Source organism: Sinocyclocheilus anshuiensis, unplaced genomic scaffold, assembly GCF_001515605.1.
Source record: "Sinocyclocheilus anshuiensis isolate Anshui unplaced genomic scaffold, SAMN03320099.WGS_v1.1 scaffold1065, whole genome shotgun sequence".
Lineage (NCBI taxonomy): Eukaryota > Metazoa > Chordata > Actinopteri > Cypriniformes > Cyprinidae > Sinocyclocheilus > Sinocyclocheilus anshuiensis.
In genome coordinates, this window is record NW_015555804.1 from 955,937 (window position 1) to 970,842 (window position 14,906).

The 14,906-nt window shown below is 39.3% G+C and overlaps 2 protein-coding genes and 1 pseudogene across 2 annotated transcripts in view; 1 reads left to right on the forward strand and 2 right to left on the reverse strand.

Annotated features, from left to right (window-relative positions):
• The window catches only part of znrf1 (zinc and ring finger 1), a 34,316-nt gene extending 24,013 nt beyond the window's left edge, over positions 1-10,303 (reverse strand). Inside the window, exon 1 of the mRNA XM_016469167.1 lies at positions 9,137-10,303. Coding sequence (XP_016324653.1) covers positions 9,137-9,524 — 388 coding nt within the window. The 5' untranslated portion in view covers positions 9,525-10,303. The remainder of the gene's footprint in view (positions 1-9,136) is intronic.
• Positions 10,304-10,932: 629 nt separating this feature from the next.
• Positions 10,933-11,328, reverse strand: LOC107674950 (E3 ubiquitin-protein ligase znrf1 pseudogene; annotated as a pseudogene).
• Positions 10,954-14,906, forward strand: part of LOC107674995 (DNA replication complex GINS protein PSF3-like) — an 8,360-nt gene continuing 4,407 nt past the window's right edge. Inside the window, exons 1-2 of the mRNA XM_016469171.1 lie at positions 10,954-11,013; positions 13,975-14,170. Coding sequence (XP_016324657.1) covers positions 14,000-14,170 — 171 coding nt within the window. The 5' untranslated portion in view covers positions 10,954-11,013; positions 13,975-13,999. The remainder of the gene's footprint in view (positions 11,014-13,974; positions 14,171-14,906) is intronic.

Here is a 14,906-nt window from a genome sequence, read left to right on the forward strand (position 1 = left end):
CGATGGTGCTGCTAGGTGGAATTATGAGATGGAGGAAAGGTTCGTGGAGCTGTGGCAGCAGTACTCCTGCCTGTATGATGTGTCATCGAGGGACTACCATGACAGAACAAAGAAAGAAAAATGCTGGCGAACTATAGCGGAAGCGCTGCAGCAATGTTTACACTCTTGTTTTCGTAAGTCAGTCGCTAGTTCCACCTTCTCGATGACATCACGCGCGTCGTTAAAGACGGCACGTGATGAATGGTCAGGAAGCAGCGTGTAGTCTGACATGTTTCTTGTCCACGACACGACAAGATTTTAGGAGTCAAAATCGTGTAATCTGACACAGTGACTATCGTGACCGACAAAAATATCGTGTAGGCCCAGTCTGCCTTCTCATACATCCATTTCTTTTGAAGATAATGTCCCGTATTATGATTTCTAACATTTAATTTACAAATTATTGGAAAGTGATCACTTCCAATTGTGTTGTCGCTGATTACTTTCCATCCACAAATCTCAGCCATTTCATTTGATATCAATGTAAGATCTAAACATGATACCGTATTATCTATTACATTATATCTAGTACCTTCTCCAGAGCTTAAGCAAACTAAAGATCTCTCCTCCATAAATTGTTCTATTATTTCCCCATTAGAATCTATTTTTTTACTACCCCATAACCAATTGTGAGTATTAAAATCCCCACACCATAACTCTTTCTTACCTCTTTCAACGTTTCAAGTGATTTTAATGACATGTTTTAACATGGATTATAAAAGTTACATACTACAAGTGAGTTCTCATGATAAAAAATCTAAACCAAAACACACTCCAACTCCTTCACCTCTGCAAGAACTCTATATGTCATTCCATCTTTTATAAACGTAACTACCCCTCCTCCTTGACTCCCAACTCTATCTTTCCGAACTGAATTATAACCTGGTAAAACAAACTGAAGATTTGGTTTAAGCCATGTTTTAGGCGATCATTCCAAAATAAAAGTCCCATTTATTCACGCATAAATTGTTTGCATCCATAGGGATGCCCATATTGGCCGGTTAATCTTTAACCGACTGTAAGATTTTTTTTAGAGATTAATACTATTAAACAGTTAAAAGAGTTAAACAGTTAAAAACGCGATATTATCGCAAATGCAATTAATCGTTCAGCCCTAACATTGATAATAATAAATGTTTCTTGAGCACTAAATAAGCATATTAGAATGATTTCTAAAGGATCATATGACATTGAAGGAGTAATGGCTGTTGAATATTCAGTTTGACATCACAGGAATACATTACATTTTAAAATATACTAAAATAGAAAACAATTATTTTAAATTGGAACAATGTTTCACAATATCACCGTTTTTACTGTATTTTTTTTATCAAATAAATGCAGCCTTGGGGAACATAAGAGAACATTAAAAAAAAAAAAATCTTTTGAATGTAGTGTAAAGAAATACCAAAATCTAAAACCAAAGAGATTTGCTAAAAGTTACATTTATTAGTGTTACTTAAATATTAAAGTTTTTAAAGATTAACTTTAAGTGAGCATTAAATGACGACAGTAATCTAAATGTAAAAATAGAGGAAATGTGAAATATCTGTCAACATCGACCAATAAAACTAACTAAATAAAATATTTACATGTACAAAAGATATAATGAATAAGTTCTATAAATTTGAAGGCACTATTTTATTCAGGCTAGTTTAGCCGGTACTGGTGACAAGCCATGATGTTCACTATAATAATTGCCGGTTTACCAAATAAATGTTGCTAGTTAAGCTACTCAGGAAACTGGGTAAGGGACGCCAGCACACCAACATCCAAAATATAACATATGGAAAATAATTCCAGATTTTGGAAATGACACAACTTTCACTTCTGTCAGTCAGTCAGTCAGTCTGTCAATCAGTCAGTCAGTCAATCAGGCACTTGTTATCCACCAATTACAACAATCTCAAATTTATCAGTCTGTCACTACATAATATACTGTAAGAATGTTAAAAGACACAAACGCATTTAAATGCGAAGCACACAGAGATACAGCACATGAAAGAAACCGAAAGCAGTAACAAAAACAAATCAATATTGCATGTTGTTTTCACTTCTTATCAGCTCTCAAAGAACACTGTCTGCAAGGAGGCTTATTGGGTCTCAGCGGCGGCGGTGGTGGAGGGCCATCTGAATCACAGCCTCCGACGCTCCTGAATGGAACGGCCAGGATGCCCATACATGGGCGCAACCATGTTCGCATGACATGAGAACGAACTCTCCTCAACTAGTTTCAACTTATTACCTTCAGTGGGAAAAGAACAGCTGTTTCCATGGCAACAGCAGAACGAGAGGGAGGTAATGACATGGAGAGGGAGAGGAGTGTCTTTGAGTGTGTTTATATGTGTGTGGTTATAGATGCAGACATACTGTTTTCCTCTGTAAACGTCCTGATTACAGGATGTTGTTTTGGCCCTTGAGAAAAGACGGGGGTATATTTTTCTCGTCAATAGCATGCGGACGAACACGTAACAATGTGTAAGGACACAAAAGACAAGGAAGTGAGCACACAATGGCAAAAAAACATCGTAAAACTACATCGCAGAAGTCCCTGGGATGACACAAGCCGCCCTTGTGCTTGTCACAGGTTTATCTTAAGCTGGTCTCCACTGTATAATGGCATGGTTTGGTCGCCAACTGTTGTCATGGCCTCCACTAGGCACTGCTAATTGGCCAGTCATTTGCACTAGCAGCTCTTCCTTCATTGAAGGAGCTCTGGCAGCTGTCATTCACAGGAGCCGCTACATGCAGGAAGTGTGAGTGACGGGGCGGGGGGAAATGTCTCTCTCTTTCTCGCTCTCCCTCCCTCTGGGTCTCGGTGAAATGAGTGTGCGAGTGTTGTGGGGGTGGCAGGCTTGTTGAGGCCGCATGTAAGACTGAAGCCTGAAAACAGCGGTGGCAAGCGACAGGGTTGTCACAGCAACAGCCGACCTCCTTCAACTCTGCGGTATGTGTTGAAGGTATGCGTTCCGATTCACATGGGCGCTACGCAGTGTACACTGCACCTTATATGCACTGAGAAGGGGATATGTGTAGAAGTTCAAACTTGAGTTCAGCAGAATAGGGGTTGAGTATAATGACAGAATATATATATATACTCCCCAATATTTTTTATGAATGAATATTGAAAATCAATACTGAATGAATATATAAATATTCAATATAATATTTCCCATTATTTTATATTATATATTCTTTTATATTATATCAAAATAATACTTACAATAATACCCATAAATACCCAAAACCCCTAAATTTAGACCCTCAAATTTATTCTCATAAAAATTTGAAAAAATATTGTTTATTTACATGTTCAATATATTTCTCTATGTAAAATTATCAATATATTTTAAAATTATTTATATATCAAATTGACTATTAATTTTTTTTATTCGATTTTTTTAATTACAAATTACATAATGCCATGTATAATTTATTTACAATATCATATTCAATATATATATATATATATATATATATATATATATATATCACACTCTAGTTGTTCCAAACCTGTATGAGTTTATTTCTTCTGTTGAACATAAAAGAAGATATGTTGAAGCATGTGTGTAACCAATCAGTTGATGGTCCCATTGACTTCATAGTATGGGGAAAAAAAAAATACAATGGAAGTCATAGGGGACCCTTCAAATGTTTGGTTACACACATTCTTCAGAATATCTTCTTTTGTGTTCATCAGAAGAAAGAAGGAAATTCATACAGGTTTGGAACAACTTGAGTAAATGATAACATAATTTTCATTTATGAGTAAACTAACCCTTTAAGGTTCAGCACTATCAAAACTGTGTGTTCCTTATTTCTGTGAATATAGTGATCGATCAGACTAAATGATAATGTAAACCATTGAGTTTTTTTTATTACAATTGATATTATTGTATTGGCTGACTTGCTATTTGGCCATCACTTTATTTACTTGTCATTGACAGCTTCTGTTTCCTTTAGAGAGTTGCAGTAATTAGCAGATAGCTACATGGCTAATGCTATAATTAGGTTTGTGTGTACAAGCCACGAAAGCTTTGTTTTCAGTATTTCTACTTTGTACAGTTTCCTTTTACTCTTTGTCAGCATTCTTTACATAGAAGAGATATAATAAAGAGACCAAAACTTTATAATACCTCTTTATTATGTCATTATCAAACATAATATAATGATTGTGAGATAGTCTATATGCATTTGAAATGTCCATATATGTAAAAAAAAAATATCTAATTTCTTTTTGTATCTAATTCAGTGTATATAAACCGATTTTATATATTACACATTACAGAATGGCTTAATGTTTGAAAAATTGAGACTTTATGTGAAACTGATGTCTTGTTTTTCAGTAAAATGTGCTAAGGCTGCATGCCAAACAAGTTCTGAACTGCTCAAACTATGAAATGTCACATGAGAGGTTTCAGTTGGCATTGTAATCACACAGATTTTGTTTGTTTTCAGAGCACAAAGAGGCGCATCTTAGTGTTATTATTGCATTAATACCTTTGAGGTTCTTTTTAAATTGGCAGTTACCGTTTTGATCCACATTCATGCTATAATGCTTCATTTGATAAGCATATGACCAGTAGTTGTGTAGTCGCAGGCTTTTATGAACAAAGAGTCTTTGCTAAACAAATGAATACAAGAGTTACTACAAAGGGAGCTGTTTACAGAGCTCATAATCCAATGCGATGTGTTTACATTGCTAACCGTAAAGTCTTATAAGGCCATTCTAAAATAAGCTAAGATAATGTTTTGCTGTTACCATTGTTATTGTTGTTGTTCAGTGACAAAGTACTTTGGTTTCCTAACCACTTCAGTGATTAAACTGAGCCTTCATGGTGGTTTGACTGAAATGGGCAGAAGACATTTCCACTTTAATCTTGGCTAGTCCCACCACTGCTTCAGGCACAGCATTACCCAGGATGCACCACTGTAAACATTGGCCCATTTTCTCATGTGAGAAAATCCCTATGCCACCACACCTCTCCTTATTTTAGATTTTACTGTCCCAAAGTACTGTGCTCTGCGAAATATATAAACAGAAAGAGCTGTGCTGATAAATACGAGCTGGCAGGCCACCAAGCAAAGCATAGGGACTGAGATAAAACACAACCCAGCCACACCTCAAATTATCAGGCTAATGGGAAAAAAAATCACGGCTAGAGTTTTTAAATAATATTTACGAAACTTGTATGGCCTCGGGGCAGGGAAGAAGTTGTTTATCTTGTTTGGAGATATGTTGATATGTAAAGTCTCACCTGTCTCAGGTGAATTAAACAGAAGTAGGGCAGATGTCTGAAATTAGAGAGTGAACGAGTGCTGTATATGCTGGCATCAGGAAATTAAGAAATCCCAAACCAGCACCTAAACAAGAAATAACTGAATACTGGAAATCATCAGAATACTCTAAACTCCTAAATTTAGAACCTCTAAATCTACAGAACTTTTTTTTTAATTACATAAATCCTATTTGAAAAAAAAGTGTATTTACATTAAGACATTCGATATACAGTATTTATATATGGTACACAAATTATTTACTCCAAACCCCTCATTTTAGCTGGACCCTCAACTTTTTTCACTTAAGATGGCCGAAAATCCTGTGAAGTGCACTTCAGAGGACACCACTGGGCGAGTGGAACACAACCTGTGTATCTGTGCATACGTGCATGTCTGATTTTGTTTTTGAGACTCTGTGACTTGCTTTTGTGTCAGTAAGATGCAGCGCAAGTGTATGTGCATCTGTGTCTTTGCATAAATGAATTACACCCTGAGCTAAGAGAGAGAGAGAGAGACCAGTGAGGCAAAGAAACAGCAGAAACAATTTGAGAGAGTGACCTATATTTCTTGTATCCTGCTGCCAGACAGATCAGCACAGATGTTCCACAATCCCAACATTCCTAAAAGACTTGCCACCAAAACCAGCACCGTAACACACTATTTTGGTTGCAATTAATGCGAAATGTTGATGTTGACTTAAAATGTCATCTTAAAGACTTCCGTTGTGATATGAGGGCTGCTTTAAAAGCGGGAAACATGCAGCAGTGAAGGCCAGCGAATGATTACTCAGTTTTCTAATGGGTGAGGAATAATGATTAAACAGCACTTTTAGCAGAGCGATTACTGTTGCTTTTAATCTGCTTGCATGCAGCAAACAGGTGAGTGAAAGCCTCAATGAGTTGACCAGCCTTCAACACAGACGCTACATCTCTAACATGAATGAACCAGCTTTGAAATAAGCAAACTAGTTACAGTATGTAAAGACTGACATGACAGCACAGAATTTAAATCATTATTTCGACAAAATGATTAGCACGAAATACCACTTTCTAATTGGAAATTAAACACAGTTACTAACACAATGAGCCTACAATTAATCTGAACAACTTCCTCTCAATAAACAACTATCAATGAGTCAACTTTAAATCACCAGCATGCTTACTCTTTAAATAAAGGCAATTATTGATGATTAGTGGTGCTTGCTAAGAAAAACATCACAACTACTATTGCTCATACTTAATTTCCAGCCCATAACACATCCCACATGTTTGTGCTACGAACATGAATGACATCTCAAGTTGTGCGGCTTGTTGAGGAGAGTGCTACTTTTCTAAGCAATCATATTCTCCTGGTAGGCAATAAAAAAATGACATATCATAGGATCAGAATATCAAATAAACTTGAGGACATAAGAACATTCCACCATTTACATTTTGCAGTTACTGTAAAAAACATGGATGAAGTTTGACACAGGAGATAAATGAATAAAGCAAGTAGGCTTAAAGTTCTCTGCAATGTGTTGCAAGTAGGCCAACCACTCGTGTAAACAAAAATTCTGTTTGCCTAGTGAGAATAAACAGAATTTACTTGTAAGACACTGATTGAATCCAGCCTCATTCATGCCTTGTGGAGCCTGTAGGGGGTTAAGCTCTACAGATAATATAAGCTCACCGCTTACTTGTCAAATCTATATAGTTATATTTTCTTTTGAAAAGTCTAACAACAAAACTGTAAACCATAAATGTGCATTAATTAATTAAAGATGAGGTTTCTGTGGCACTGGCTGAATCGAATTGAAAAAAGAGAGTGTCAAACAGGTTTCCTGAACACTCCGTCCATCTGCCATTGGCCAGCCAAACAGATAGTCCCACCGTGAACTCACACCATTAGTTAAGCTAATGTTTCTGTTGCTAGTTAGGATGCTCAAACCAACAGATTACTGTCTTAAAAGACTGATATAGAATGAATATGTAGCTTTCAAGTATACTGGTTGTGAAGGACCATTTTATTACAAAATAGAGTAAAAAAAAGAATTAATGTTTTGTTTAACAAATCTGTTTTTAACAAATCCAACTGTTACAGTACAGTATGTACTTACAGTATGACTTATTTTCTTCTGTGGAACACAAAAGAAAATATTTTGAACAATGGCTTTGTTTTTGACACTGTATGGACAGAAAACCCCAATACTTTTCAAAATATCTGCTTTTGTCTTCCACAGATGAAAGAAATTCACACAGGTTTGGAACTACATGAAAGTGAATAAAAGATTACTAAACATTACTATCTCTTTAAAATACATTTACTCTGCAATAAAATTGCAGAGTAAATGTATTCACATTTATGCAGCTTTAGATAAACTGGGCTGATATGAGTGGGTATGTTTAATTCAGCGTTTCAGATGAGTCTTTCCCATTTCATTAAGCATTTGACATGAGAATATACCTATTTACTAAGTCTTACTTTCAAACACCGGGGAACAGGCAGTACTTTTCCTAGAACCGTTTCCCCTCATGATCCCTGAGCCCCACCCTTCAGAAAGGCACCTGACCTCTCTTCTGTTCACTGTGACATTCATTAACTCACAGTAGCAACCTGGCAACCTGTGGGTGATCACTGTTTAGAAGCCAAATCACACACCATGACATTCAAGGCTGAACGCCTCACCTGTTAACATGAGCTACGTTCCCTGATAATGAGGGAAACCTCATTTGGTGTCAGTGAAATAACATTTAAGGAAAAAAACGGAGTCGAATTGTTTACATCTTACAGGTTTCCTCTGGAGGCCACATTTGCGGCTTGCTTAATGAGCACTGAGGGACTGAGGCTGTAAGGCATCAAGAGCGCTCTGCGGCTCAGGCCTTGACAAGCCCAGTAGTGGTGTTTTAGTCGTGAATGAATCGTTCTTGTTCACTTCCATGTGCTGACTCATATTTCTGTCTCTTCCTTTAGATGGAAGTGACTGTCCTAAAGGACTAATATAGCATGAATATGTAGCTTTCGAGTAGTGTTTGTGAAGAGCATTTTACTGGTTAAACAACTACTGTATGAATCACTGACCAAGTCTGAACAAGATTCAGAGCAACAAAGAATGAGACATTTCATTGAGAACAAACTCAATGAGTCGCGAAAGATAGACTGGGCATCTATGTTTATTTATGCTGACCAACTGACTATTGTTCACTTAGTTTGTCAAGTGAGTTAATCATGAACTCAATGAGAAGAAAAAGGTGCAGACTATCTATGAATATGTTGACTTATAACCAACTGTGGTTAAAATAATGTACTGTACTGGAACTCAAGTTACTTTGCTTATTATTGTTATGTTTTGAAGCTGACAAAAATGGAGGTAAAAAATAATGTTTTTTTACGAATCGGTTCAGGAATTGATTCAGTGACTCTCGCACACAAAAAATAAACTTGATAGTCGCCACCTACTGACATCGCTAAACAGTCGCTAAACAAACCAAATCTTTTGAGTGAAGTGATTCAAAAGATTTGAGTCATTGTCATTAATCAAAATCCTTACCACAGTCACAGAGAAATATTGTGTTTCGAGCTAAGAGGATGATAACCACTGAGTCCCCCTCCCTTTGTAATCACAAGCTAATTGTCCCAGTAAGATTTGGCAATCTGGTTTATTAACGTCGATTCGCGCCAGTCGTTGGTCAGACAGGTCTCGTGCGCATTCCCCCTCCCGCCGGCGCGAAAACTGGAGCAGCAGCGTGCCCTCAAGTGATATTCCGTACTACATGTGGTGGCATCGATGTAGCTTTGTGCCACTGCGCCCTGTGTTAATGCTTAAGTTATCACTTACCGCTATGGGCGCTAAACCATCGGGGCGCGATGTGCAGGGGCAACGTGTCTGCCAACGACGCCCGGGACCCCAGGTAAAGCATACCGTCCGTGTGGTGCCCGCCGCCCGTTTCTTGGTATCCATTCCCGCTATGAGCGGGATCCGAGCCAGACACCCCTCCGGCTCTGTCCGAGTCTGTTCCTCTGGGGGTGTAAAACCCGAAGGGCACCGTGGCGCTGTGATCTATGCCCATCCCCGCCACGGAGCTCACCGAGCGGCTGCGCAGTCCCATCGTGCCACCTGGCCGGTAGTGCCCGAAGTGGGCCGAGGGTGGCACCGCGCTGTCATCCGTCGAGACACCGGGAAAAGCTCCCCGGGGCCGCCCCGCCGTACTCTGTTTGCCCCCCATCCAAAAGTATCCGCTAAATATGGGTGGGGGTGTCGCGGAAAGGGTGTCACGGATCTCCCTGCGGTGCTTCTCGAGCCTCCTTCAAACAAGCGACCAAAACAAGCGCTAAAATCCGCGGTTGTCAAGTCTGACTAAAACAGCTGTGTCTCGCAGACGCAACAGCCCATTTTCCTGGTCGAATCATGGACTTAAAGTCTCAATAATCACCTTAGGGAACAAGGGGGTGATAATAAAGCCGTTCGCGCGAGCAAAAACGCAACACGTTCTCCGCTTATAAGCAACTGACAGGACAGCCTGCCCAAAATCACCAGGCACAACAACACATCCGCAGTACTTTGAATGCAAAAGCTCTCTCTTATTCAGAGAAGACTGACTCAAAATACACCAGCCATGATGCCCGTCCAGAGTATACGTCCAGTGGTCCGCTCGTCCTCCCTCCGTCTGCCTGGAGATCGATTCAGCGTGTGCCGCTGTGCCGCTGCCGCCGCCGCCGCTGGGAGACAATAGAGGCGGTTACTGCGCATACGCGGATTAACAGTGGCGAGATGTGTTGTAAACGCGAGCATGGATTTACAATATCTAGCCCAAACAATCAATTATTAAGAAGTGTCCTTTCTTTTTTTCACGCAGACAACGTCTCGCCTCCAACAGCCGCTTGGTGATCTAAAGGAGGACAGAGAGGTGACCCAGTAACGTTGCCATAACGAAGTTAACACAGAGGCGACAGACATGATTTAATTTAGGTACTCCTCATGTTTTCATTCGCAACCATTCAGTCGGAGGCCTAATAAATGCTTGAGTAGAGAAAAATTATAGTCTTTCATCTCCATAATGGGGCCAAAAATGCGAGTGTATTCTGTAAGCAAGCCAAGAAATCTCAGGGCATTTGACAGTTACTGACAGAAGGAAAACCATGGGTTAGATCACAAACTGATGACAAAAATGGAGGTAAAAAATAATGTTTTTTTACGAATCGGTTCAGGAATTGATTCAGTGACTCTCGCACACAAAAAATAAACTTGATAGTCGCCACCTACTGACATCGCTAAACAGTCGCTAAACAAACCAAATCTTTTGAGTGAAGTGATTCAAAAGATTTGAGTCATTGTCATTAATCAAAATCCTTACCACAGTCACAGAGAAATATTGTGTTTCGAGCTAAGAGGATGATAACCACTGAGTCCCCCTCCCTTTGTAATCACAAGCTAATTGTCCCAGTAAGATTTGGCAATCTGGTTTATTAACGTCGATTCGCGCCAGTCGTTGGTCAGACAGGTCTCGTGCGCATTCCCCCTCCCGCCGGCGCGAAAACTGGAGCAGCAGCGTGCCCTCAAGTGATATTCCGTACTACATGTGGTGGCATCGATGTAGCTTTGTGCCACTGCGCCCTGTGTTAATGCTTAAGTTATCACTTACCGCTATGGGCGCTAAACCATCGGGGCGCGATGTGCAGGGGCAACGTGTCTGCCAACGACGCCCGGGACCCCAGGTAAAGCATACCGTCCGTGTGGTGCCCGCCGCCCGTTTCTTGGTATCCATTCCCGCTATGAGCGGGATCCGAGCCAGACACCCCTCCGGCTCTGTCCGAGTCTGTTCCTCTGGGGGTGTAAAACCCGAAGGGCACCGTGGCGCTGTGATCTATGCCCATCCCCGCCACGGAGCTCACCGAGCGGCTGCGCAGTCCCATCGTGCCACCTGGCCGGTAGTGTCCGAAGTGGGCCGAGGGTGGCACCGCGCTGTCATCCGTCGAGACACCGGGAAAAGCTCCCCGGGGCCGCCCCGCCGTACTCTGTTTGCCCCCCATCCAAAAGTATCCGCTAAATATGGGTGGGGGTGTCGCGGAAAGGGTGTCACGGATCTCCCTGCGGTGCTTCTCGAGCCTCCTTCAAACAAGCGACCAAAACAAGCGCTAAAATCCGCGGTTGTCAAGTCTGACTAAAACAGCTGTGTCTCGCAGACGCAACAGCCCATTTTCCTGGTCGAATCATGGACTTAAAGTCTCAATAATCACCTTAGGGAACAAGGGGGTGATAATAAAGCCGTTCGCGCGAGCAAAAACGCAACACGTTCTCCGCTTATAAGCAACTGACAGGACAGCCTGCCCAAAATCACCACGCGCAACAACACATCCGCAGTTCTCTGAATGCAAAAAGCTCTCTCTTATTCAGAGAGGACTGGCTCAAAATTCATCAGCCATGATACCCGTCCAGTGCATACGTCCAGGTCCGCTCGTCCTCCCTCAGTCTGCCGGGAGATTCGGGTCAGCGTGTGCCGCTCCCCTGCACGCGCAGATCCGTCCGTGCGCTGCTGCTGCTGCTGTGCTGCCGGGAGACAATAGAGGCGGTTACTGCGCATACGCGGATTAACAGTGGCGAGATGTGCTGTAAACGCGAGCATGGATTTACAATATCTAGCCCAATCAATCAATTATTAAGAAGTGTCCTGTCCTTTTTTTTACGCAGACAACGTCTCGCCTCCAACAGCCGATTGGTGATCTGAATATGGTGTTAAAGGAGGGCAGAGATGTGACCCAGTAACGTTGCCGTAACGAAGTTAACACAGAGGCGGCAGACATGATTTAATTTAGCAACACTTCAGTCGGAGGCCTAATAAATGCTTCAGTTGGTATCTAGAGGAAAGTGATAGATTTTCATCTCCATAATGGGGCCAAAAAATGCGAGTGTAGGTCAGCAGTCATGAAATCTCAGGGCATTTACTGACAGAAGGAAAACCATGGTTTATTTTAAAGATCACAAACTGATATGTGCATAATTTTCTGTCAGTTTCCAGTTACAAAGTCCTTTATTGGCATGATTGTTTTAGTATGTTGACAAATAATTAGTAGCCTACACACAAACACACATCATAATTAACAGGAAAAAGTAAAAGTTGTAAAAAATTTTTTATATATATATATATATATATATATATATATGTAGGCTATATATAACAAATATAAGGCATGCTGACAGATAATTGCAATATACAACTAAATAATATGCAATACAATCAAATAAACTTTCAGTAAGACAAAGCATCTATCTCTGCTGTATTAGACTCATCGCTTGCAGTAAATCAGTATATTATGCTTATTAATATTTCTGCATTCATAAATTATGTATGGACCACATCACTAATAATATCATAGTGTGCACTGCATAAAACTTAAATCTTTTAAGTAGACATGATCTTGTAACCAGGACCATAACAACCACAGACACTGCTGTAAATGATTACATTTGGTTCCGCTGGGGCTATTTAAAACTAGCATAAAATATGATTATTATATTATTTCCTACTGCCTGCCTATCTCACAATACAAAAACATTTTAGTTAAAGTAGTCTATAATGTGTTCAGGGCACTGAGCAATGTCACACTGTGGACCATTTTGAGTACTATATAATGTGCACTATAAATAAAACCATAATTTATGTCCAGAAAGATGAAATAAAACAGAGTACCAAGTCTGTTCTGTAAATTTGGCTGTGACCTTTAGAACTGCTATTCTGTCTTTTCTCTTTAAAAGAAGACATTGACCTGGTATTGCCTTATCGTGAACTTATTTTTCACATATTTGTGCTGTAAATCAAAGTGGATTTGAGTATATAATGTCATTTATATGAAGATGAAGCGCACAAAAGTGTGTGGCAGTCCAGACAGAGATAATATATTAACTGGGACCTTTAAAGAACAGGGACACTCTAATTAAGAACAGAACTGACTTGCAGTTACAATACAAAAACTTACAATTTCATCAAGTGTCTGCTTATATTGTGTTGTAAGCTTCTTTTGAATTTACAACATACTAATAAGTTAATATTATAATTCTCTTTAATGACAGGCCACTGGTAAACTATTGTTATGTTTAGATGAGACTATTAATGGAATGATATCCAGTTCTAACTGACAGACAGTAGTAATCACTGCAATTACACTGTTTCGTTGGTAAATTAAAGATATAGCGACATCTAATGGCCAAAGTGAGAAATGCACATGATAGATTTATTAATCAGTATGAATACGTTTTATCTACACAAACATAATGCAGAAAGAAATCGTATTAATTAAATATGTTAATTTAAATACTTTTTTGCTCCTTATTTTTCAGATTGTTTTCTTTTTTCTAAAAAGAACGTTGCTGATTAAAACGATTGTAACATGTTCTAATAAAATAAGTACAGCAGCCAACCAAACTACTGTTTTTGTCTTTATTTTTTTACTGGCCTGGTATTTTCTTTTTTTAGCATATATTTAAAGTATAAGTGTTCTGTAAATAAAAGAGGATTTGCGATCACTCTGTTATCGACTGCTCACGCCTGTTGCTCCCTGTGCTCGATGCTCTATTACTTCTCATTTGAAGTTGCGCGCCAAATGCTGTTATCACAGTGCTGTTGTTTTGACATGTTCGTCTTTATTTGACTGTCTCTTAATTTTTGTTGGCTCATTTAGAGATCACGTATCTTAAACAATAAAAATGGACTTGCAATCCTACATGGCCGTTCCTCCGGGTATCGGAATGGAGGAGAATTTCTTTTCTCTGGATGATATTTTGCTCTCTCACGAGCGACTGCCGTGCAGGACTGAAAGTGTGTTCCCGCGACTCGGGTTCCTCGAGAAATCCAGCGAGACCCGCGACATACCAGAGGTAACGTTACTCGAATACATTTATATTTTTAGTGTTCGTTTTAAAAACAAACAATAAGGGCATTTAATCACATTTCGAGCACTAGTAGCACACTATGAAAACCATTCTAAAAATTCTGACGTTTAAAATATGCTAAAATATTTTTTTGTTTACAATTTTTTAACAAATGAATACATTTTTCATAAATGTTCTCAATTGTAGCATAATTTTCCAGACGATCAACAATTTTGTTATCACCAAGGTTTTATTATTGTAACTTGCTCCGTTACAAGTGTATGGAAGCCCGTTTCCGCCACTGAATAAAAAAAAAAGAAGGTAACGTTAATTTTGACTTTTTATCTCACAATTCGGACTTTTTTTCACAGAATTGTGAGATATAAACTCGCAATTCTGAGAACATATCAGTCTTTTTCCCCCCTCAAAATTGGACTTTAACTCGCAATTGCGAGTTTATATCACGCAATTCTGACGTTCTCTTAAATAAATTTTAAAAAGGTAACGTTAATTGCGACTTTTTATGTCACAATTCTGACGTTTTTTCACAGAATTGTGAGATATAAACTCGCAATTGCGAGTTAAAGTCCAATTTTGAGGGGGGAAAAAGACTGATATGTTCTCAGAATTGCAAGTTTATATCACGCAATTCTGAGAAAAGTCGGAATTGTGAAATAAAAACTCGCAATTCTGACTTTTTTTCTCGCAATTGCGAGTTTATATCTCACAATTCTGACTTTAT